The 26,319-nt window shown below is 42.9% G+C and overlaps 1 protein-coding gene across 1 annotated transcript in view; it reads right to left on the bottom strand.

Annotated features, from left to right (window-relative positions):
• ttll7 (tubulin tyrosine ligase-like family, member 7) overlaps positions 1–26,319 on the bottom strand; it is an 84,317-nt gene that overhangs the window by 32,979 nt on the left and 25,019 nt on the right. Inside the window, exons 9-13 of the mRNA XM_008296641.1 lie at positions 17,063–17,157; positions 15,175–15,322; positions 12,246–12,319; positions 8,668–8,803; positions 1,705–1,791 (exon numbers count right to left, since the gene is read on the bottom strand). Coding sequence (XP_008294863.1) covers positions 1,705–1,791; positions 8,668–8,803; positions 12,246–12,319; positions 15,175–15,322; positions 17,063–17,157 — 540 coding nt within the window. The remainder of the gene's footprint in view (positions 1–1,704; positions 1,792–8,667; positions 8,804–12,245; positions 12,320–15,174; positions 15,323–17,062; positions 17,158–26,319) is intronic.

Below are 26,319 nucleotides of genomic sequence, written 5' to 3'. Positions count from 1 at the left end.
TAGCTGCTAGCATAGCAGACTGTGGATAAACAGCAGAAAGTAAGACAAAAAGATGAGACAGGAAGGAAGTTGTGGATATGGCTGAGGAGCAGTAGTCAGCCGATTGGGCTTTTCTGGGCCGATACCTATTATATATACAATATATGTTATATTTTAATAGGCTTAATGTTTTCTATTCTAGTGATGACGGCAGGATGTTGGTACGCTAAACCAACTGAGATTGAACAGCTTGTCTTCTGCAGTGTTCTGTCGCTTTTATTTCCCATTAAGGTCCAGATCTTAAAGCATTATCAGTTAGTGTTTTCCACACACTGTAAAACAAGTCAGGGTAACTTAGCCGTTAGCATAGCATAGAACAGGCTAAACAGCACAGAGTAAGACACAAAGATCAGACGAGAGAGGGGTTTTTGATGGGTTTTTCAGGGACGATACTGATTATTGGAAACCAAGAACTGCATAAATTTCAATTCCATTTTATTTACAGGACGCCAACATTTAAGCGAGCACTTAGCGACAGCAGGAAGGAACCAAAAACCTCAACTTTAACAGGAAGAACAAAAAAGACCTCCAACAGAACCAGGCTGGGGGAGGGCGGCCGTCTGCCTCGACCGGTTCGGTGAGGGTGTGGATGGAACCACAGTGAAGACAAGAAGCTTGGAAGAGTGAGTCGGTGATATTAAGCTGAATACTGAGCAGGGGGAGAGATGGCAACACAAATGCGATCGGCTGCAAATCAAAATTAGAACACTGGAGGAAGGTAAAAGAGAAGGAACCTGAGGACACTCGCTAGCTCTCTTTCCCCGTTCCACTCCCAGCCTCTCTTTGTTCTCTGCCTTTTGTCCTCTCCACCTGAACACTTCCTCGGCAATCGCAAACCTCAGCGTCTCTTCCTCCCCTCAAAAATCCTGCTTCTAATCCCTTTGCTTCACTCCTCTCGTCTAGCTTTCAAACACTCGTTGGTTCAGTTTCAGCAGATGGCTTGTGAGCGCTACACCCCCGAGGAGAGAATCTATCCGTCACGGCACTTTCTTCCCTCTGCTCCCGACGTCTCTCTCCACACACTCGGCAACATCCAAACTGACGGGGCCCAAATTAATTTGGACAACAGTGATTGTGTCTGAACAAGTCCTCATTCCGGCAAAGGCCTCCCTAATACAGTGCTGAACTGCCCTGTCGAGTCCCTAACACACTCTTTGAGTGTTACAGCCAATTTAGCCCTCGAGTGAGGGATGGATGTAGATGTGCCGGGAAAGAAAGGGATGGAAAGGTGAAGGGAGGAGACTGAGGCAAGGTGATGGAGGGAGTAATGTGCTGTCGTGGGAAATCGAGGGGGCGTATAGGTGCATGTGACAGAGGGAGAGAGAGAGGAAAAGAGGGAGATAGACAGAAAGATAGCGGGGAGACAGGCTGACAGCTGTCCCCTGGGGGAGTCGGGTCTTTTCCTTGGGCCTCTTTCTGATTCTTTTCTTTCTTGCCTAACCCACTACCCCCCCTCTTTATTTTTCTGAATCACGTCCTATGTGCTTTCTGTGGACGTTAGCTCCAGGCGTCTGACTACCTGCCTCCCTCCTTCTTTCTCTCTCTGACACTCTTCTTTGCACTTTTTCCTTCGGTCCCATGAGGCTTGTGGCCCCTGTTCTCCTGAATTCCTCTCAGTTTTGTTGCCTCCCTTCCTCCCTCCCTCCCTCTCTGCCTCTCACTCACCTTAGGGCCTCGTTGCCTGGAGGATTTGCCCATCAACTTCTCATCGTCCAGTTCACACTGCTCCAGCAGATCCAAAATGTCCTCCTCCTGCGCACCAACACAAAACACAAGGCGGATGAGAACACGCCAAAGGTGCTGATTTTAGTTGCATACAAAAAAATAAAGTACAAAGCATCGGCAGAAAGTAAAAAGGGAGTTCAATCTTCATGATACACTGACAAGGAGCAATCAAATGCTTTGATGTTTTGTAAACTACCAGTCACATTTTGGCAATTTTATTGAAATTTAAGCCATTCAAGTGCAGTAAATGACCTAAGAGGGTTCTAAAAAGCTCAAAAATTGGGTAAATTCCACAGCTACAAAACAGCCTCTTTTTAGATGCTGTGGAAGTATTGCCTGAAATGTTCAAATGTAATACTGTGCACAATATGGAGAATAACGATTTGTCCAGGTTCTCAAAGGAGAGGCACAAATGTAAGAGCCAGAGAAAACTCAGGAATGCTTTTTATATTGGACAGCAGACATAGTTTTGTAAGCTTAACCCTGTGATCAGTTTTCTGTACCATGTAAGAAATGCTGAGTGCAACTTTTCAAAGACAAAAAGCCTTCTACAGATGGAAACACATCTCCTCGGGTGGATGTCGAGCCTTTTTTCCTCCTCCGAGGCCTTTTCTTGAAACCGACCTGCACACAAACATGCTGAGCTGGTTGAAAAATCGCTCCGCTGACATGAACTAGTTCTCCCAGTTACAGAAACGCACATGAACAAATAGATAATTTAACATATAAATAAATAAGTGATAAGCTAAGAGCGCGCCATTGATTTTACTTTCACGCCGGGAACAAGCGATGGGCGAACAACAAACAGCTTTTCTGCAGCAATGGAAGTAAATTAAGCCTTGAAAATTGATGCAAACATTCAATAGCTGAGTCCCAACTTTTAATAACTTACAAACCCTCCGTCTGCATGAACACAGCGTTAGAATGGACTGAGTTAAGACACCTTCTGAAGCAGGATTTGGACCCGTCTACGCCCGGTTGGTTAGCAAGATAAAAGCCCAAATCAGACCTTCTGATAAGCTACATCACAACTAAAGAACCTCAGAAGAACCAGACAGCAGGACAATGGCAGAAACAGTCTCCAGACCTGAACCTGCCAAGATGGTTTGGGATGAACTGGACAGAAAAGCAGAACTGTCTGATTTTCCATTTGTGCGTTTGGCAGGTAAATCTACAAAAGGTGGCTACTTTGATGACTCAACAATTTGGACAAAACTGAGTTAAATTCTACAATTTCATTTTTTTTTTTTAAATCTCTAATTGTTTTTCTGCTCTGTGTTGAAATTTCAGCGTAGATTGTGACATTAATTCTCCAGAAAAAACTGGTAAACTGAGGTGATGTTTCTCCAATGGCTCTGAAGTGACACGAGGTGTGAGCAAACAAGAAACTTCACTGATTAAAAAAGAGGGAGGGATGAATAAGTTGGACTTCACAGGCGTACAGTATGTGCCTTATCTGGGGGTTTAGGAGAGAGGAGCTGGCTGAGCTCGCTGGCAGCGCTCAGAGAGGCTGAATTTGGACGAGGCGGCGTGCCGGCCTTCGCCAACATGCTCGAGCCTCGGCCATTTGGCCCCGGCTGAAATGCAAGCAAAGGTGATTAATGTTGCTTCATGGCCGCGACATAACAAAGCTCCCACTTGCTGCTCAAACGCAGATGAAAAGTGATTGTTTTCTCTCAGATTAACCATCAAGCTGCTTTCTGGGGTCCACGAAAAGGTCAGCGTGCCTCTGGCTCACCGTGCTGCTGGGGGGTTTTGTGCACCGCGACGTGTTTCCTCGTCTGGAAGACTTTCTGCGTTAAAGTATGCATGAATGGACGCGAGGAGTTTGTGGGAAATTTTTGCTTTTTCTCTAAATGTCATGTGTTGTTTTGTTTTGTTTTTTTAAAAATCAGATTCAGTGCAGGTTTATATAACTACACAAGCTTTTGTTTCATTTGTGTTGGTGTGAAGCTGTAAATATCTGGGATGCCTCGTTGCATCAGGTGGTCAGATGCAGATGTGTTTCAATTAAGGCCTCAGAAGAAGTAGAAGAAATCTACTAGAAGTCGAGCAAAATTCTGTTTATTCTGTTTATATTTTTGCACGTAACACTTTTTGACAATACACTTATTTTCATACTATTTCTATATTTTTTAAAAATTTAGCTCTTTTTCCATTGCACTAGTTTTTCTTATATATACATTGATATTATTTATAGTTATATTTGTATTTATGAACACGGCCTCACAAGCTCCAGTTCTGTGTACTCCAGTAGCCAAGCAGTGCATTTCGTTGCCAAATTCATGGTTGTATTTTTGTCCAATGACAATAAAGAAAGTCTAAAAAGATAACTAATGAGTGAGTTGGGTATATTAATTTAAACCTTACTCTATATATTAATATTAGGTATTTCATAAGCAATCTAGACTGTATGTCTCGTGCAGTTTTGATTATTAGGATTGCAGCTTTTAATGCACCAAATGCCTAAACTGAATGTAAGGAAACTGCAGCGTTGTGCCCATCCATTCAATAAGATGGCTGCTGTAACATATTCTCCACTAAATGGGCTGTGTAAGTGGTCCTGAGGAGCTAACAGCTAAAATTTGAATTTTTTGTACATTATGTTAATTATAATGGAAAGGAAAATACCACTTTGCCATGCTTTGAGGAATTTATTTACAAATTACAGGCGTTTTTATGCGGTAAAAGTCTGCCAACTCAATAACCTTTCACGAGGCGAAAGCTTCCCCACCCACGGTGGTTTAAAAAAAAAAAATCACTGGAGGCCCATTACCTTGTTAAATTGCACCAAAGCGGATTACATGGATGTTTTGACATGTTTTATAGCACGAGAGTAAACCAGACTTGACACATGCACAGAAATTACAGATAAACCGAATGCTATTTACGTTCTCTTAGAGTGTTTCTAAAACAGTGACGCTGCATCAAATGAAGCCAGTTTAGACCAAAGAGAGCTCCGACGTGGCTGCACTGTCATCACGGAGCAGCTCCCAACTCTGCTAAGATTATCGTTTTTGATTATCACTTCACAAATCAAACATTTTATACTAACTGTGTACAATAAATACGATATAGTTTCCATGTAAGTTGGAGTAGTTTTCTTATTTTGCCCTGTAAATATTTGAAAAGCACTTTTCTTTTTTATTCTTAATATGTGCATCTGCCAGCAGGACATCACAGTAACAGCTGGAGTCATAATATGTTAATTTCTCTTCGGGAGAGACCTGATGGATGTGCTTCTATCTGCGTGAGCCAAAACGAGTTGGAAAACACTGAAATATCAGATATCGACTAAATCCGATATCGTGCATCCCTGTTTTATTCCCTGCATGTGTCGTCTCATCCACCATGAAGCTGCGAGTCACAGTAACTTGCCGTCACTAATGGTTTCTGTTCACGTCAATTTAAAAACTATTTTCAACAAAAAAGAGTCACTTTTTGGCTGCACTTTTTGTGTCCGGAGCACGCTTTTCTGTATTGTAGCTCATTTTTTTTATTGTTAACAGCTTCTTCTCTGGCATTCTGTGGCTGTTTCTTGGATGTTTGACAGATATCACTGTCATGTACATTCTTGTGGCGTCAAAGTCTGAAGATGCTTCTCACTGGTTAGGAATTTATTTAAACCGCAGTGAGACAAACCCCTGAGCCAGAACAAAAAAAAAACAAAACATATACTCACCGACCACTTTATTAGGCACAGCTGTGAAATCTAATGCTATCCAATGCAAAAGTGCTGCCATTAATTCTACTTTTACAAGGCTTGTGTCTACTTTGTGTCTATTATTCTTGTTTTTATTCTAATTATTTATGATGTTGTAATAGGGGGTGGTGTAAATGACAGCATTATGTCATATGTATATCCTAATATACATATATACATATATTTTTATCTATTTTTTTAGCTGTAGACAGCTTTAGTTGGACAGAAGCTGCAGATTTCAACGCGGTGCAGGAGCTCTGCCCTGATGTACAACATAATCAGCGGTTTACTGGTGTTTTCTTCCCGTTTCTTCCTTTACTCTTTACTACTATTAGTAAATTTCGAGCTGTCCCGAACTGTACAGCCCGGTGAACAGTGTCGTCTTGCAACAGGAATAAGAAGTTTCTGATTCATGAGAGCATAAAATCCAGGTTGAAATCAATTTCAATCTAGAGTGTGTAATCTTTTTTTTACAGCAGAATACTTCTTTTTAAAAAGTTTTCAGGTTAAAAAAAAACGAAACCCAATGAGCCTTAGAGATTCCTAATATCCCTGCTTAATGTGCATATATTTGTAGAATCCGCAGTGACTGTGAAGTACAGCAAGACGACGTTTGCAGTCTGTGTACTTTCGGGTTTTTTTATTATTATTTTACCGATAAAGCCCCGCATGCCGACTGAGCGTGCACCTGCTCGACAACATTTTTTCCCTCTTTATTTTCAGTTTGAAAAAGATCGTAGGAACGGGAAGGCATCGGCTGAGTGGGCGGGAGAACGCAGATAGCTAACAACAGAGCTAACAACTTGATGCGTACCCGTCAACCGAACGGTAATGGAAGCGGGGAGGAGGGTGATGCAAACCCTGCACAAACCAGCGTAACCTGCGGCTGGGTTTTCTGCGGCACAGCAGCTCGAGTCGGGAGGGTGCTCCTCGGTCCATCAGCACGTCATCGCTGGGATTACGACGCGGGTTTTTACTTTCTTTGATAGTGTGACAATACATGCCATTTTTCAATTCGTGGCCGTGAGAAGTCCACACAGGCAGCAAACAGGAGCCGTGTGAGTTCAGCGTATGTCAGACTTGATGGATATGTTGAGGGCACGCTAGAAAATGACCTCTCGCAGCGAAAAGAACTACTATAGGGCCAGAGCTTGTCTGATGATAAATAAAACCAGAGGGTTATTATTTTTCATTTCTATTTTTACACTGTAAACTTTTGCTATTTTCACAGTAAATACTAGCAAATTTGCACCTTATTTCTTCAATCAACCAAATATACTTTAATAATTGCACATAAAAATAGTTAAGTTTAAGGTTAATCTTGAGATTTAAATTGCTATCTTTAAGTTTAAATTACATATGGTGGTAAATAAACCAACTAATGTTCAACACTAAGGGGTGCAGAGCCAGTTTGCCAAAGAAAAAGGCAAAATGACTTAAACTTTCAGGCTTAAACAGGCTATTATCAGTAATCTATCCACACAGCAGCGTTGCAAATCATGCCGGCAGTTAACGAGTGCTGTAACACCAGAAAATAAATAAAAGTTGTTGCAAGCTGCGCAAACAAAACCTCAACCTAAACGCGTGTTTTATTCTCGTAATTAAGAATGAACATAATGATAACAAAGCCTACATATTATTGAAATTCAGGAACATCTCTTCTTTATCATAAACGGTCCAGATTTGTATCTCAGCGCGTCCCTTCATAAGGCCGTCCAGTTGTCACTCACGATCTTGTTATTAGATAAGAAACACTAGAAGAAAATCCACATCTCTGTGTGCGAACTAAATTAAAAGACCTGATGTCTCTGCTCCGCCTGATCTTTGATTGACATCCCCCTTAAAAATTCTCTGCAGATTCCGTTCTTGAAAGGACGCACAATAACTTTTTTTTGACAAACAAACTGCGAAAGACTAGAATCTGTTGAGGTACTTTCTACAAAAGCTGCAATAGTTGCATGTGACAGAGCTTTGATATGAGTTTGTAATGTCAATACCACTGTCAAAAATATCCATATTTAGTGTGCACTGTTATTATTCAGTTGCCAAAAGCAGTTAAGGATTTTTGTTTCATCTGCATCATTCCTGCTCATAAATGCTTCTTCCCTCCATGGGTTTAAATATTCCACAATGCCCTCCTCTGTATCTTTTTGTTTCATTGATTTGTTCTTCTTGAATACCAGATATGAAGACAGAAAATTGCCTCTTTTTGTCCCCTTTTTTTGTCCTCTACTCAAGCCTTGTGAAAAGTATTTTACAGAAAACAAAAGTGACAAAACAACGATCTCTATCAGTACCTCGCCATCTTTTAACTGTGATTATTTTTTCACTCCTCTCATCGCCGTTTAAATACTCCACATTTTTCTCTCTGCTGCTGCTGCTGCTGCTGCTCGCTCCCCCTGTCAGGTTATGTGGTATGGAAATCAACTTTTCTCCTTCGCAAAAGCTCTTCATACCTTTACCTTCAAAGCTCAGCTGCAGTTACATTCCTGCTGCAACCAGAGAGGCTTTGGCATTGATATGCATACAATGACTTCCAGCCCTATAAAGACACATCGATGAATGCGCGACCACACAGGTTTGTACGTGTGTGTGTGGGCATTAACATATTTATGTTTAAATCTCTTAATCGTTGTCATACATTAATGTATAACCTGTAGAAAAGTGATTTCAATGGAGTGGACTGCATCTATTATCAACTTTGAAGGCTCCTCTAAACTAACATTGACTAAGATATAAAAAAAAAACAAAAGCATATACACATAGAGAGAGAGAGAGGATGAAGGAAACTGAGGAGAGTCTAACCATAAAGAAACAAAAACGACATTGTTGTGTGGGATTTGATTTGCTTTTAAAAGCTCGTGTGCACAGCACAATAAATATTTGTGAAAAGATAGAGTGAATGACAGTCGGAAGGCGAGGCAGATAGAGAGGAGAAGAAGGACATATTGTCAGACATTCTAACAAATACCAAGGACTGCGGCACACTTTCCGCATTATTTGCGCATCCTTTTTTGTCTCTGTGGGCAGAATCTTAATAGAAATGTGTGTGTGTGTGTGTGTGTGTGTGTTTCTTTTCTTTGGTATGTGCTTGTCCACAAGTGTCTGCATACTGTGTGTATATTTTCGGGTGTGGGTCTCTGCAGGTTTCCATTATGTGTGTGTGTGTGTCCGTGACAGTCTGCCACTGACGTACGTGCCTTCATTCGTTTCAGAGGATTATTCATTTCCTTTTGAAGTGAGGCAGCTCGCCCGGCGAGGAAGGTCTGAAAGGCAGCCGAGAGCAGGCTTTCATACTTCTCCAACAGCAGCTTGTCATCTGGGGGGTAAATACGTCTGTAGGCCGCAGAGGCAGAGAGAGGAAGGCAGGGAGAGTGAGGGAGGAGTGGAAAAAAGTAGGAGAAAGGAAAGGCAAAGAAGAAGGGTTATCAATGCAGGGGAGAAAGGAGAGAATAAATGAGGGAATACAGGAACAGAAAAAAAGGATTTGGGGTTGCAGAGGAGAGGGCGGGAGTGATGGAGTGCAGAGGAGGAAAAGAGGAGGAAAGAGGAGACGGGGATTGGGGTTGAGCAAAGGAGGAATTTGAGGTGAAAGGAGGAGCGGTGACAGAATTGGGAGGTAAGAAGGATAAGAGAAGGGAGAGAAATAGAGTTGGTAAGGAGAGATAAAGAAAATAAGAGGAAGAAAGAAAGAAAGACGGAAGGAAGGAAGGAAGGAGCGGGGATGCAGAGATGGAAGGAAAGAAGAGGGACGAGTTGAGGTCGAAGCACAGCAGGTGAGAGAGGTGGACGGACGGAGAAAAGAGCAAGCAGGAGGGAAAACGTATTTCGGCGATAGAGAGAGACAAATGAAAGGTGAGCAGCAGGATCAAGGAAAAGAATGAAGAAGGAGGGAGCAAAGAGAAAACACAGAAAGAAAACTGTTAATGGAGACCTTGAATTTAAAAAAAAAAAACTTGAGTCAGTCTTTTCACATGCCAATGCATTAACGCACACTCGCCCTCGCTGAGATGTGCACTTACTCGCTCCACTGTTTTCTGCAGCTTCTGCTAATGTGCCTGCTCACACATCCTGCACATGTGCCCTCAAGACTACACCGAGTGCTCAGTGTTTATCTTGGCCCTGATGGGATTAGAACAATGTCGAAACCTCTGCCCGCTTATCCTCGCAATGCATCTCCACGCTCTCCCACGTCATCGCTCCGGCCATCAAACCACAACAATGTTTTAGGCTAAATAAGCATCGGCCTGTGGGAGAGCAGAAAGTGGGGAAATGGTTTGGCTTCAGCTCAGACGTGAGTCGGCCTTTGGAATCGACTGACCTACTTTTAGAATAAAAATAATTACAGCTTTGGAAATAATTATTAGACCACCTGTTGTTTTCTTTACAGAGTCGACACAACAGACCTTTAACGATGATCATTTAGTTAGAATTTGCAATAATTGTAAAACAATTACAGCATTGACATGAAAAAACTCATACTAGTCAAAGTTCATACTAGTTGGTCAAAAACATTTTTGGAGTCACAATTATTTTGTGCATTAGCTGTAAAGTCAACGGATAACCCAAACTAGATTATCACGCAACAAAACAAAGAAACCAAAAAAAATGAGATAATAAGTCGGACATCTTTTTAAAAAAAAGTAAATCTGTCACTGACCGGCTTGGAATCAGCAAAAGATAAGAAAAAATACAGTTTTGTCCAATCAAGAACCGCCATAAAACAGGCGGAAAACTTGAGGCATGATGGTCTAATAATTATAAAAGCTGTAGTTGACCACAGCGTCAACGTAGAAGCAGTAAATGTTGTGTTACGACAAAATAATGGGCAGATTCTCATTAATACTGATCAATAACCTACTAATGCAGCTACTAATGCTAAGCATTAGTAATTGTTGCTGTTGTTGTTGCTGATTTTGAATGCTGAATACTGATTTTGATTTTGAATGCTGTTGTTGTTGTTGATTTTATGTTGGTGTTGTGTTGTTTTTTCTGGTGTAGCAATTTCCCTGAGGTTTTGTACCGAAGGGATCAATAAAGTTTTATTCTAATTCTAATTCTAATGCTAAGCTAGTCGCACATATCAGCACATGACTAGTGAGTTCTGGTGCAATGGCTTCTGCAGTTCAAACTTCAACTGCAGCCCGTCCGCCATTAACGGCTTTATGCAGAGTTGCTGTTCTGGCTGCATGATTTCCATATCGTCGGAGAAGTTGACCCAATTCTACGCGTTCATTTAGTCACTGCGGTTCGGATCAAGCATCAGCCGAACGTTGAGACCTGAGATGAACCAATCACTTTAGTTCCTTCCTGTGGCACTATTCCACGTGGGATTTTCCGACTGCTATGGTACATTTTCTTTAGTGGAACAGATTCTTTTTCCCTTCTCCAAATAGACTCTTAAACATGATAAAAAAAAAAAAAACTTCTGTCTCTTTATAATAGCTGGATAAACTGAACTGAAAGCATAACATTAAAAGAGCCAGAACTTGTCAACCATTAAAGAGCCACATAAATCACTTGACTGACTGAAAAGCTTGAGGTCAACACTTTAATGGTGGGTGTTAACTGCTCAGTCTTTCTGGCACCCTTCATATCTGAACATATGGACATTTCATTTGATAAAATGTTTGTGCTGGAGGGTTTATTTTCCTCTCATGTGTCCCCACCTAATATTCCCATTCCATGCACATTAGTGTGAAACTATTTTGGTCAACAGTATCCTTAAAGTGACTCCAGCCGCTTAAATGATGCTAAATGAGCAGCAACAACCAGCTGGGTTTCCCCTCAGATGTCACGGGGTCCTGGCTTGTCTGTACCTGATACAGGTTTCATCTAATAGTCGAATGTAAGTAAGTTCATTACCCCAACTCGTCTAATGAGAAGCAGCGTGTTAATCAGACTTCACTGCTGCGCCGGGACATCGTTTGAATGCTAAGAGGTCTTTATTAGGGCTGCTCCAGACAGACCTCAGCCTGTCTGATTGACTGTCTGGCTGCCTGTCGAAATAGAGGAAGGAGGGTGACAGCACTTCACGCAGGCCTGGATCGGCATTCTCACTCGCCATCCAGTCAAGTGATGAGTCAAGAAGTCACTTAGACTTGGGGGGAGACAGCAGGAAGGGTGAAGTGAGTGTGAGTCAGTCGTATCTGTCGGTGTGGTTTTTTTTTTTGTGTGTAAACTCATGGGTGGGAAAGACACCGCGAGAGAAAATCAAGACCTGAAAACGTGCGGTGGATAAAGACACGGAGGCAGGCAGAGGCACCCAGGGCGTGAGGCAGCATTAAGAATTTACACGGGACAAGTGGCGAATCTGAACTCGGTGTTGCTGAGTCATGCTCTAAGGTGAATCCGCTCCATCTGTGAGTTGACTATTAAAAATTGACACGCCCGATGTCTTCCCACATGGAGTTTGAGGAGAAGAGAAGAGAAGCGTGGGGCGAGGAGGGGATGGAAAATGGCTCGGAGCTCTTAAGCAAAGTGTATGTGCTAATTTAGGCTTCTAAGACGCTGCATTGTGGATAGAGGAATAACAATTTGAACCTTGCCATTACACGCCGCCTCTGATTTCCTTTCTTTCTTTCTCTCCGTTTTAAATGCTCTCTCGGTCTTAATTCTTCTCTCTGGTGTTCTCTTTTGTTTCTACTGTCTGCAGAAGCATTATTTATTCTCCTCAGAGCCTGGCGCTCTGCAGATGACCCCATAAATGTAAGCGAGTTGGCACGAGTGCAGTGAGTGGAGTTCCTGGAGGGAGAGCCCCTTTTCGCCTCCTTCTTACCTGTAGTTCCCCAGATGTTGCTTTTCATGCTCCTCCCTGGAAATCTGCTTGCGAACCTGTGCCAGTCGCTCTTTCTAGAAATAGGACAAGAGAAAAAAATAATGAAAATCGATGCCAACCAAACCGCACCTGCTATTAGAAACAAAGAATAAAGTCGAGCGAAACAGAGGGCAAGAGGGAGAAAGAGTACAAATAGTCTCACCCATCAATGGCTCATAATTTATTCCATTTACTGCCTTATTAGTATGTTACAAAGGTGTAATTGTGGAGCTCAATTGGCCAATTGGGCATAAAGCAGAGAGGAGGGAACTGCTCCCCAACCAGCACTGCAATATCATTGAGCACTGAGCGATATGTGCCTTCAATAGGCCTGAACCTGGTCTCGCACTTCAGCCGTAACATCGCTCAGAGATGAGGTGGTGCCCTTTTCTTTTCTTTTTTTTTTAAAAGAAGTGCCTCGGCACCATCTTTCCTTATTCCCACTGATTACTGTCGTGGCTAATCAAAAGGCTAATCAAAGAGGGTGGGAGGCGTACTGGTAGCTGCCACTTTTCCCCATATGAGAAAAGCTCCCTCGACTCCTTCATTTCAAAGAGAAAATAATTAAATGGTATGCTTGTCTCCGATAACTTTGACTCCTTTGACACAGAGTAAGAAGTAAGTGAAACTGTAGCAAAGTCTGAGCAGAAATCCAAGCTTTTATTGAGAACAGCACACTGGTATATACGCTGAACAAAAATCTAAACGCAGCATGCAAATGGTCGTCTTTTCGGACCCAGACAAAGTTAAAATATTACATTTATTGTTAGAAAAGGCACAAATTTAGCTAAATGTGCACCCAGAAGCTTTGAAATTTTCAACTCTTAACAATTTAGTTAAAGGTTCAGATATCGTGAGCAGTACACAGAAACTCCTTTGACCGGTGACTATACGACCTTAAAAATGCAGCTTTAATTGAAATGACACGATACCACAGACGACAAGAGAAAGAACGTGCTGCTAGTGTGTCAGTTAGTGCTGTAGCCCGAAGGTCCAAAACTTCACCATTTGTCATCTAAGAAACCGTTTCGGACAGGATGGCAGAGCAGAAAGTCTGTCACGTGATGCTTTAGGTGTCCGACAACACGAGTCTGTCTCCCAAAACGTCTGAGAACTTTGTTGAATCTTTCAGGAACCACGAATTAGATCTTTCAGCACCAACAATCTGTGTAACTGTTTGCATTACAGGTGTAGAATTTGTTACGGACTTACAGTTTGCAATGCATTTTTGTTTATTGTTACCGCCTTAGCACTTCTGGTTGGATGCTATCTGCATTTCGTTGCCTTGTGCTTGTGACATGTGCGATGACAATAAAGTTGCCTAAAAAGCGAATCTAATTGAGAAAGCAGCTTAGTTGTACAGGAATCTAATTATGTGTAGACTTGGTTGTTTAATGAATGAAGACTAGAGATATGAACTCATTTTTTAACTAATCGTGTCAACACGAACATAAACCTGGTTCTTTGTTTTATCCGCTGTCACACAGGTGTCGTAAAGGAAGAGCACAGTTTGTGGCAGGAGGTTAGGGAAGAAAATCCTAAATGATTCTCTTAATCAACAATCTGTTGTATTATCCATAAGTAATCAATTGGACATTTGAATTGTGCTGATATTGCTGTTTTAGTCAACGGACATATTATGTTGAACTCTGTTAGATACGCCACCATCAATCCCAGTATGTCCTGAACACATCAGCTCTGGTCGGAGGTCATTAACCTCCTCAGAGTCTCTGTCATCATGCTCTCTGCTGCCAAAATGAACTGTAGTCTGAGTGACGCCTCCTCTGGTCTCTACAGTGTTAAACAGGAAGAGGCTCCACCTGGTGGAACAACCAGGTACTACAGCTGATCTACGATACATTATGTATTTATTTTCTTTTAATTAATTTTTTTTGGCCTTCTTGCTTTTATTTGATAGTGCAGTCGAGAGAGAAACAGGAAAGTGGGGGAGAAGAACGGGGGAAGGACCTGCGAAAAAGGGCCATGAGCAGGATTTGAAGTCATGACCTCTGCATCGGGGACTATAGCCCCTGTACATGTGACGCCAGCTCAACCAGGTGAGCTCCAGCGGTTCTCCATCTGCGATACATTTTCTGACATCCATGCAGAGAATGCAGGTTTGCTCCGTCCTGTGGAGCTCGTGTACATCCTACCCTCGAACACTACATCGCCATCGAGTTTTACAGCAAGGTTCCTGATCACCTGCAGAACATTAAGGAACAGCTTGGAGGCAGAAATGCAGTTTTTTCTTGATGCGCTGCAGAGCTATTCAGTTGTGCAACGTGCATTGGATTGATTTTAATAACTTTAATGGATTTTAAGTGCATATTGTGTCAGAAAATGGTATCAGATTGGGACTCTTTCAGCAGATTCTAAATACAAAAAAAACTCAAAGAATTACACTGCGACATCCCTACTATACAAAAAATTTTCCAACTCATTGCTGCGTGTAGTAAATGTCCCTGATGGTAGCGCTCCAAACACATCCTTTATAAGAATGTGTCCCTGAAAGGCTGAGGCCAAACCACCTTTTGTGCTCATTTTGGTGTGGCCCAAAAAGCTTAAAAGCTATCTCATGACTTATGATCGTGGCTCATGATTGTACAGCCATTGTTTTAATCCCCAGGCTGGTGTTGAATGTCTGGGTGGGGGAAATGAATGAATATCGCTCTCAACTCCCTCGGCCACAGTTAAGAAGCACCACTTGTACAGGTGCTTAGTATCCCAGACGCAGCGCTGCAGATGGTCAGTGGTCAGCAATTTAGAGGACTGCGGTTGCACTCGGGACATTTCAGGTGCGCCACTGTGCAAATACAATTTCAGCAAGACGTTGCTTTGTGGATAATAAGGTTTTAAAATGAATGCAATGCTCCATTTGAACGTTTCTCACCAGCTCTTCTCTCCTCCGCTCCAGCGTGTGACGTTGTTTCTCCCAGTCCGAGGAAGCGGCCGAGAGTTTCTTCATGGATCCGTGTCCGTAGAGCCGTCGCTGAGCTTCCGCCTTCTGCTGCGCCAGGTTGCGTTTCTTGTCGCTGGCCCTGAAGTCGCAGAGTGAACACATATGGAAAGACCCCATTAAAAAGTAGACTGACAGCAAAAACCATTAAAGCAGATTTTCTGATCTCATAAGTTTTCCAGAAACATTTTGTGCCTTTGACTTGTTTTCTGTCGCATTTTTTTTTTTTTTTTTTGCATGTAATAGTTGTTTTCGAATATTGTAACAAGTAAAAAAAAACGGCATTATCTGCAGAAGAGTTTTAAAGACAACTGTGAGCTGTCACGTCTGACAGCCTCGTCCCGAACTGATGGACTGACCTGAATTTGCCTTTTGATCATCGCATCATTGTGGTGGCAAATATAAAATCCTTTCGCAAAACATTCAACAGCACAAACACAAAGACGTGGCAGAGACACAAACAACCCCCGGACGAACAGGACCAGACAGCTAATTCTGAGCAAGTGGGCCACTGCGGTCTGGAGAAAGGGCAATTCATTTTAGTCAATCGCTGGCCCTTTAAATTGGATATTGAGTGCTGTTGGGGGGCTGAGGTTTATCAATGTCCATGCCCGGCCGGGTCTGAATTGATCCCATTTGATACAGTTGGTGTTGTGAGCAGAGTCAAGAGCCGACATTACCTCCGCACGCCGCCGACCCCTCCCTTTGGGGGAAGCAAAGTCATTACTATATAAGGAAAAAAAGTGAGCGAAGTCCAACAAAACCCCTCATTCAATCCGGCATGAAAAACTGTTTGTCCAGTAGAAAGAGCTTCCTGCAGCCTTTCAAGGCCTCCTACGATTTATTTGTCATGAAATAACCAAATCTCCCCTTTTAATCTGTGGGAACACAGCAAACATCAGCCACGAAACAAATCATTTTGATAAGAGATTTGTTTGTGCCAGCTGAAGCCGAGGAAGAGGTTTTTTGTTTTTTTTTCTTGTGGGCTTGCTGCACCACACTTGGCCAAACTAGATCTATGGTGCTGCATGTAATTGATCCATTGTGTATGTGTGTGTGTGTGTGTGCACTGTGTTTGTGTGTGTGTGACTGGTGGAGTTGAGGTTATATTTAGAGCAGTAAGAGGAGGACAAGCACAGAGAAAAAGAAAAAGAGAGCAGAGATCCAGAGGTCTGGTGTGCAATGATCAATCAGTGGACAGACTCACTGTAGCCAGGGGACAGAAAAGCAAGCCAGCAAACACACACACACACACACACAAACACTACATATACAAAAAAAACACATTACACAATAAGAGCAGCAAGCTAAACGAATACACCAGCAAAGCAAAGTAAAACAGGACGCTTATGTGAATACACAGAGCGGGGTAAACAATGCAGATTTAAAACTAGAGCAGCGTACAGGTAAAGATGACAGATCCAGAAACTCACCCACACACACGGCTTGTCTAATTGAAGGGTACACAAAGTGCACAGTGGAGGCCCAGCTTTGTGCCTTGGCCATTACCTGCCTTTTGTATGCACCACAGAAACACACGGATTTACAAGGGCCATAATTTATTTGTCCAAAGCTCAAGCCTCCTGCTACGCTCACATTAACGTCACTATTGTCTCATCAGCCTGAGATCAAAACAAGATAAAAGCTGAATTGTGCAACGCATCAAAGTAATTTGGATTTTTTTTCCCCCGGCTGCCAAATAAAGAAAACTAAAAGACTTGATTGAAATCTTTAGACATTTGCTTTGACACGAGCTCTGCCTGTGAAACCTAACGGGCCGCGAGATGCAGCTTGTGTGAGTCTGCGTGCAGGAAAACAGTACCTAATGTTGAGGAGTTTCAGAGCGTTGAGCAGCACCCCTTTCTTCACATCGTAATCAATCTTCTGATCGGTCCCAAAGCTCGGCGCTCGATTGATCTGCCAGAGAAGAGAGAGGAGAAACATTGAAAGAATATTCAGGATTTTTCTCTGCTTTATCTCATTTTTTTTTTTTTTGTTCTTTCTTCTCAGCTCAGCAGACAGAAATGCTATGCAATTACAGGAGTGGATTTAGGACATCTTTCGAAAAGAAAAAGAGATCTGTTCCCTCAAGAAGGAGAGGAGAGAAAAGAGGAGAAAGACACAGAAAATGAGGCTTTTTTTTCTCTCTCTCTTTGAAGGACACTTGGTAACTCTTAGCCTTTAAATCCTTGCCTCGCGCACGAACGCATGCATACAAACAGATTGCGTGGGTTAAACGCTCGCCACACAAGTGACCCTGGTGCATGACTCAGTAGCAGAAGTGCGCTAACGACAGATCGACGCCCCTACTATGCCGAGCCGCCGATAATATCTTTGTGCGCATCAGAGAATTACCGTCGCTCAGCTCGGCGCCATCATACACAATCAGCGGCGCTCAGAGAGATTCAGCTGAGCAAGAACAGAAAAAGCCACCTGTGATTTGAGGTACAAAGCCGGTATCATCCGAGGGAGGAAAAAAAATTAAAAAAATTCAAGAGCAGCTTTCCTTTCTTAACGGAACAGTTTCCAGCACCAGTGCAAGGTATTCAAATATCAGTTATTATACCTGACACAACAAATCAATTCTTTCACTCTTTGTTATGTTCCCTCGTTCTCTCTCCCAAGGTGAGAAATAGATTATGTGAGACAACAAAAGAGGCCGACAAATAGAGAGAAGTGCGGCGGGAGGGTGAATGAACTGGCACCTGTGACTGGGATGGTGTCTTCCTGTGAGGTGACTTCAAATGACAATGCAACAGATGCGCACCGAAAGGCTGGCTGAGGTTGATAAACCTTGATTGTCGAGATAAGTCGGGGCTCCTCCTGACGCCGTCCAAACTGCTCAAACCACCTATTTTTCTTTTTTATGTGCGAACAATAGTACGAGTGGGTGGTTTCGATATTATTAGATCTGTAAGGGCTTTAATAATAGTGCGAGGTGCAGGTAATCGCATGATAACGTGAGGCAAAAAAAAAAAAAATACAGAATCCAATTAGGGGCCTGTGCGGGGCTCTATATAGCAAATGGGACTTTCTCACCAAGTTGCTGTGTTTCAATCCAACAAAAAATATGAATGCAGAGAGTAATAATCAGTGAAACCCTTCCTTAACGCGTCACCTTTTAGTGTGTTTAATTTTGGTTGTCACTGTGATCAAATATGTCTGCACATACTCCAGAATAATGTAGAATTAATGCATACAATAGCTGGTTTATGAACTCCAACAAAAAGCAACTGGCCAAAGCACATCAGGCTTATAGATGATAATTGTAGCCGATAGTTCTTCACGTCTGGCTGGAAATTCCTCCTTCCCAGTCGTCTTAATCTGCAGTCAGAACGAGTATTTGTGTCAGAAACACTGCTCATCCTGTTCCCGTCTTCCTTCAGAAAAAAGCCGTTGGATACAGTTGAACACATCAAAGCGGCACAACAGCCAATCGCAAATCCTGATTTCAGCAACAGAGCAAAACTGAGCTAATCACAGGTTTTAGAGCCTATTGTAGATCCATTCTATCCACCAATTAGGAGTGTGGGTAAAGGATGGAGAGACAGCGAGATGAGAAAACAGACTGGTGTGCGACATCAAGCTGTTTACAACCATAAATATGTTTTTTTTTTTTTTCTCTTTTTCTCACTCTCTCACGACGAGCAGCAAAAATGTGAAAGCTCCTTTTACTGAAACATGCAAAAGCATCTCGAGGGTTGCAGGGCTGGTTCTCTGCTCCATCCCTCTTTTTTTCCCTCCGTCCTCTGAACTAGCCTTTACCAGAGCTGAAACAAAACTGTGGCACATTTGGGAACGGCGATGTAAAAATAATATTTAAATCAAAATCAAGCCATAGGGTTCGGGGAGACCAGAAAGAGTGAAACTACTGCAAGAATGTTCATTAGTCCATCATCAGCCAGCTGTATGATAAATGTAACCTGGGAAGGCTTAAGAGAATCACCCAAACCGTCTTTTTGCAGCACGACTGAATCCAAGAAGCATTGAATATGATTCTACAAGGAAGCTTCTGTGTTTAGATGTAAGTGAATCTCCATATTTAGCCATTTTCTGACATGGAATACACAACATGGCCGCTTCATCAGCATCTGATCGTTCAGACGACGTTTCTTTTAATGTTCCTCGCGATTGGACAGAACATTAAATGATGTATAAAACGCAATAACGCACCAATAAATAAACTAACAGCAGCATGGAACTCTTCAAATAACTGGCAGCCTTGTTTATTCATGATTCCCTAAACACTGAGTATTCTGTTCGTGTGTGATGATAATTTACTTCACCAATAGTCAAATTAATTACACAACTAATGATTTACCCGCAGCTGATGAAGTGTGACTCTGTGTGACATCTCACACCTGTCTGAGGTGAAGGAAAATACACAGTGCTGTTAGATCCTGATCCACCCTGTCTCCATGTCGGGTAGATTTTAATAATTTTAACTATTTAATTAAGATGCACGCGCGTGCAAAAATGCGCACGACTCGCTGACACTCAAGATTCAAGAGTTTCTATCCGTCACGTGCTCGTCCAGGATGTGCAGCGAAATGCAAAGTGGCTCATCTCAAGGCTGTGAAATAATTATAAGATGTTATAAAAAGAAAAAAACTGGGAAAAAAATGTCATAAATAATGAGGTAGAGATCTTAAACTAAAGTCTGATGCTGCAGGTATTTAATAAACTTAGATCAGAAACTCCTACAAACAGCTGGAAGCAACAAACTAAACTTTAGCTCCTGTCTTAATGCATTTTTTGGAGAAAAAAACCCTGATTACATTCGTTATTCTTGAATATGATGGTTCTAAGCTGTCAGTGTCGGTTTTTCTGGCAGTAAAGTTTGATTCTCGCGGACAGCAAACTGTGTCTTTTGCTTTCTGTGATGTTTTTTTGGACCGATATCGGTGCTGAAAAGTGGGAAAAAGTCTTCCCTAAATCGCTTCACACGATTCAGAGTGCCTTTGCTCGTACGTGTCTATCTGTTAATGTGACAGCAGGCGGTTCGGACTCGTGTTGAAAGTGAAATCTTACCAGGTCGGACCCGGTGAGACGGCCAGTAAGAAGCTGACGCGTTCAGTTGCCGTCAGTTTAACAGAAAGCAGCGGATGTCTGGAAGGACGTTTAACCCTCTGCGAGCCTGTTGGGCCCCGAATCTCTCCAACTAGTAGACTAGACTCCGCAAATACCACATGTGAGCTACTAAATCCACCCCAACATGAAGTAGGTCTGTACGGACGTGCCTTTGTAAGCGTGTCTGTGCAACCATATGTGCGTTTTTGTATACAGCAGCCATTTATCAGAGGGAGGGGTGATGAATGTCTTCCAGTGCAAAGAGGAAAATAGGAACAGAGACCTTATCCAGCTCTTTCACTCAATAGAAAGAAGCATACAATGCATCCCTCTGTGTGCTGAGGACAGAGCTCCACTTCGACCTACAGTACCTTACCTAAAGAAAGAAAGAGAAAAAAATAAAAAAAACACACACTACAAAAGAAAAAAGAAGGGAAGAGGTCTGTTTTCATTTAGAGCACTCCCCAATGTGACAGCCACAATGAAAAGTGTATGGCTTTTGAGTGCCGTAGCCTATAGGTAACAGCCCGACTGGCAGTGATCCTGGTGACGGTTGTCTCGTTACTTGTCTTCATTTCTTAGTTTGATTTGCGGTGTCAAGCTGTCACAGGATAGACTGGCATTGCAGCACTCACTGTCTCCCTTTGCTCTCCCTCATTCTTATTTCTTTTTTTTGTCTCTCTCCTTCCACTCCCCGCCTGTCGCACTCCTTTTCCCGTGGTTAGTTTCTCTTCCCACTGTATTTCTTGCCGTCTCTCACCATGGTTTTTGACTGGTCACCACCCACCTCCCTCAAACGCTCGCCAGCCCTCATTCTCTGGTCGTTACCTCTCTTCATTCCTCTCTCTGTGTTTCTGTGTTCTCCTTTTCCTCTCTGGCAGAGGAAGCAGGACCAGTCTGGTCCTAATGAACCCCTGCAGGCTCCCAAAACCCCCACTCTGATTTCCTTAAGTGACTCTGGCAGGGTCTTAAAGGAGCCCTCGGTTGCTCCAAGACGCATTCAATAAAAATGTCAGATGAAAAGATTAGAAACTCCTTTTTACTCATTCTTTGATTCGCATCAGCATCCCATCAGTGTAGCCCAAATATCACTCAGAACGAGCATATCAGTCTGCAGTTTTTCACAGGACACGTTTTATCTCATCTGATCATCCAATTAAACATACAAACATCAAAGAGCGAGCTGCAGAACATTTAAAAAGCCCCACGCAGGACGAGCAAAGCTTTTATTTTCTGCACCTGGAAGCATGCGATTGAGACGCAAAAGTAAGCTGCCATTGTTTCTGAAGGCAGCGGTGAGATAAAGGTTGTTGCAGAGGAGCCTCATTAGACGTTTTTTTTTTTTTTTTTTTCCATTTTTTATTTGAATTGCCTGAAAACTGCGCGTCTGTCTACGGATTGTTACTGCAGGCCCTGAAGTACAAACAAAAAAGGGGAGAAATGCAACCAGCAAATTTTACATGGCTTATTTAATTTGATATCGTCTATTAATTTCCAAGTGGAAAATCCTCTTCAGCCTCTGGTTTGGGCGCAAGGTCTGTCTGATTACGTCTGACCCACTGGAGCGTCTGAGACTGCCCAAGGATGGTTTGTAAGTAAATAACGGCCAAACAGCAAAGTCAGAACCTAACAAAAAGATTATTAATAACGAAGCCAAAGGTCTTTCTGCACATGCACAAAGAATAAACTAGATCTCAGCCTATGCTATGCCATGACACATCTAACCATTCACTGTGAATAAAAACACAAAACTAAATAATTACGATGATTGTATGACTCGCTCGTCATTAAAAAAATGTGGTGGGCATCGAAAAGTTTGTACCTGTGGCTTCTGCTGTGCCACGCCGACCCTAATGAAACAGCAACAGCGCTGGATCAATCAACAATCAGCTGCTTTATTTCCACAACAAATTGCTTCCCCACATCGACATTTATTCTGCGCCTGGAATAGTCCAAGCCAAGCACAAGGGGCAGCTCGTGATTAATCGGTTCAGAAATACGACCCCCTCTTATTATTCCTGGCAGAGTGTAAACAACCACTGCTTTGACAAGCCTCCCATTTTGCCCCGCACACTCGAGGGTATCGGCACAGTTCAACCGCTGTCAGAATGGAGTGTTTGTTGCCGCACAATGGTGGAATGAGAAAGGGAGGCAAGGAGGGAGAGAGAAAACCGAGCATGAGTAGCAGAGCGACAGAAAGACAGACAGCTGGCCGCCCTGTTAAGTCCCTCTCTTGTTTCAGCCGTCTTATCAATCACTGTTTTGTTCTTTTTTGTGGCGTTTTACTCGGTCCCGCTCGGACACGGCGAAACTCTAGCTGAGCACGCTGAGCTGCCGGTAAAGGTCCTGGGAGTGAGCGGACCGATGCTTAGCTTAGCCACCAGTCAGCCTGACCTGCCTGACTGGCTGACTGGCAGGCAGGGTGCAGGGAGTGTTGCTTTTTGAAGACGTACAATCAGGCACAAAAAGTGAAAAAAAAGGAAAAAAGATGCTTCAAAGGTGCACACACACACAAAAGAAGAAGAAGAAGAAGAAGAAGGTATAAGTGGACGCACACACTTAATTCCCACCAAAGTGCCTTCAAACGAGAATAAATCAACAAAACATACCCTGATGTCCAAAGCTGTCTGTCACAAACATGCAGGAATTTATGTCTTCCTTTCAAGTGTCTCGTACACTCAGCCACACACACTACAGCTCCATATGTCACTCATAAACATGCACTTTATATCTTCCTGCTCAATCACACCACGCGTGCATTCAAACACACACACACACACACACACACACTCGCAGTCAGTGGCTCTGTCATACATGCCTGATGATAAATGACTAAATGTTGGGGTATGTTTTCAACTGCCCCACATACAAAGCCTGCGCGCTCCTAATTTGATACTTATTCCATGAAATAGTCATGTTGGGGGAAAATGGATGTGGATAGAGACAGACAGTCCCATACATCATTCTAATTATTCTTTAATAAACCTCTTATAAGCCAGAGAGCGGCTCACGGGTCACTACTGCCACCTAGGGTTCAGCGGCAGAAAGGCGCCCCCCTCAGAGGGAAGGACGATATCCATGTACATTCAAACAAGAATGAATCCCACTAAGTGCCAAAGATTAATCAAAGGCAAAAGGAGAACGAAAGGTGGAAGAGGGCAAGAGAGACTCTGAAAGATAATTGAGTATATCAAACTGTATGTATTCTCCTCTATCATTTTTCACCCTCGAAAATTCAATCATGTAGGGATGAAAATTATTTGGAGAGCACAGGTAGCGAGTAAATTCCTCCTTAATCACCTTGAATACACAATAATGTTCGACTCGGCTGTTGTAGGGGTTAGGAAACACTTCTCAAATTTCCTGAGGAAATACGTGAAAGACGGGCTAACCTCTAAATCCTTCCTCTGAAACTCCAAAGGAAAACAGCTACGCTTTAAATGACTACTCTTTACACTTTTATGAAAAGCTATAAGAACATAAAATTTTCATCACTCTCTCTACAGACGAACTGGAATTTCAATTCAAAGCTTACATAAGCGTGAGCCACTATTTACTCCGAGCAAGAAATTAACCATCAGTTGTAGCTCGTTTGCAGTGTGTGTGTGTTTGTTTCAAAGCGTGTGTGTGTGTGTGTGTGTGTGTGTGTGTGTGTGTGTCGTGGCATCTGTTTACAGTTGCCAGCGCAGATTACTCCCCACAAACACACCCCCAGCACAAACACACACACACACACATGCACTTCCACTCAAAGAGAAAAGGAAGTCTGGATTATGTCGGCTCTGAGGGATGGACGGGCAAGAAACCAAACTCATCTTGAAACAATTGGGGGGCAGAACGAGAGGAAAAGTTGCAGGAAAGGGTTTGAGGGGAGCCGTCCAGCTGCAGCCCGACACACAACCGCTCTGAGACACAAACAAACCCCTGCCACAGTTGACCAAACCGTGCCCGCCTCATTAGCTGCCAATCACTCTGCACAAAGGGGGGGGGGGGGCCTGGACGGGCAGAAAGAGCAAAAGAGATGGATGGGGAGGCGCTAGTTACGCTGCTGCCATCAATAATCAAGCTGCCCGAGCTCCGGTGTGTGACGGTATCTCGATACTAAACAATGACGGGTCAGCCTGTGTCAAATCAGTTGTTGCACCAGCTCACATTTTGCTATTTGGGACCCAAAAGCTAAGTTCTGTCAAATATTTTTGGCTGAATTTTGAGAATTTCATATGTTACCTCACCTGGGGAATTTTTTTTGTATTTTCACCCATCTCACCTGGAAAGCCATTATAAGAGTTCAGTATTTCCAGGATTATAACTCCCACAGCAGGCGATCGAATGGCTCCAGCAGAGGCCGCATTTTTAGTTACTTGGCCCCAGAAAGTTCCTGTGAGCGTATATACAGAGAGACATGTAGCCATATTTCCTGCTATAAATACAGTAAAATAATGTTTGGTTGACATTTGACCAACTTTTGAGGCTTCCAACATTAGTAAAATTCAATGTGTTGCCTGTATGGCCAGATGAGGCTCCTTTTGTTTGCTATTTATTGTTATTTTGCTTTTGGTATGAGCACAAAAACTGGTGTTCATCTGGGTCTATATGTTGTCATTAAATGTGCAAAATTACAAGCTGCTTTCATGTTGTGTTCATGTTTAAATTTAATAAGCATGAGGCTTGTTTTGCGTAACTGAATGTTCCCAAAAATATATTTAAAATTAACCCAGAGAACAGAGAAACTGATTCAACACAATAAATCTCAAAATTCAGCCAAAACATTTCACAACTCTCTAGTTCTGGGTCTCAAAAACAAACAAGTGAAATGAATAAAATCTAAGATGACATGTAATGTCTCACGTGGACGTTGCTCATTGGTCTCTTTACTCTGCTGCTTCCTGAATGGGTGTGTTTGTGCAGAATTCCTCGCTGACGGGATAAAAAGACGAGCTGTGGGATGGAGTTTGAAGGCAGGTAGTTCAGACTTGCCAACTGCACACACACACACACACTCACTTCACATCACTATTCCCAGCGTGGGACTAAGACCAGATATCCAGATACACACACACAGACATACGAACACGTGCGCTGTCGACACATTTACACCAAAAAACATAGAAACACTCTGGGCTGCGTCTCTCGTGACGTGTGTTCATCATGCAGGCAGACGCACTGACACAGCACAAATCAAATTTAGATTCACACTCGCTAACTCACATTCGTTTACGCACACACACACACACACACACATGCGCACCCCCGCACGCTGCTGACTGGAGCCCTAACAAGCAGGCCGAGCAGCCTTTAAGCTGCCTGGAAGCCCAGCACCAGAGAGACGGCTTCTAGACCAGGCAGGTTTCTAATTATTCCTGCTCACTACAAACACTTGTTTCTTCTTATTTGGAGTTGACCAGCCGGAGCTGTTTTATGCTGCATGTGGGGAAACAACTTTAAAAAAAAATAAAAAATCAAGCGAGGCAGAGCCTGTAATGAGGCTCCGACCGCGGGTCCTTGTGTTGGGGTCCACGGATGCCCATCAGGACCTCATGAGGACGATAAATTGAGCTCTTTGTCGGATTCCATTTCAGATATAAGGGGTGGAGAGTTTAAAGCATTAGGGGGGTTTTTGTGTGTGTGTGTGTGAAGTCGTCTTGTCCTCTCCCATCACCCAGCCAACATCTAATAATATATTTTTTGCTTTCCTCGCTAAATTTGACACTGTTTGTCATGCCGGCTTACGGCACATGGGGCCTGGATAAGAGGAGAGGGTTGCAGGGGGGCGATGATGCTGCCCCTAACGCTATATTTTCATCGGGTAAATGCGCTCCTTATGGCTCACGCTGGATTTGGAGACGTGTGCTGTTCTCTTTGACCCGTGCAGCCCCGTTTTAAGACACCACTACGTGCACCACTTGCAGAATTCATGAGCGACGCCTGTGTCACGAGGCAGTTGCTGAGTTAAACCGAATATATGTGCATTGATTATGTTTTCTCTCGATTTTTTTTTTTTTTTTTTTT

The sequence above is a fragment of the Stegastes partitus genome, unplaced genomic scaffold (assembly GCF_000690725.1).
Source record: "Stegastes partitus isolate 25-593 unplaced genomic scaffold, Stegastes_partitus-1.0.2 Scaffold1143, whole genome shotgun sequence".
In the NCBI taxonomy this organism is placed as follows: Eukaryota; Metazoa; Chordata; class Actinopteri; family Pomacentridae; genus Stegastes; species Stegastes partitus.
Note: the sequence above shows the minus strand (reverse complement) of the source record. Positions and strands in the feature narration are given on the sequence as shown.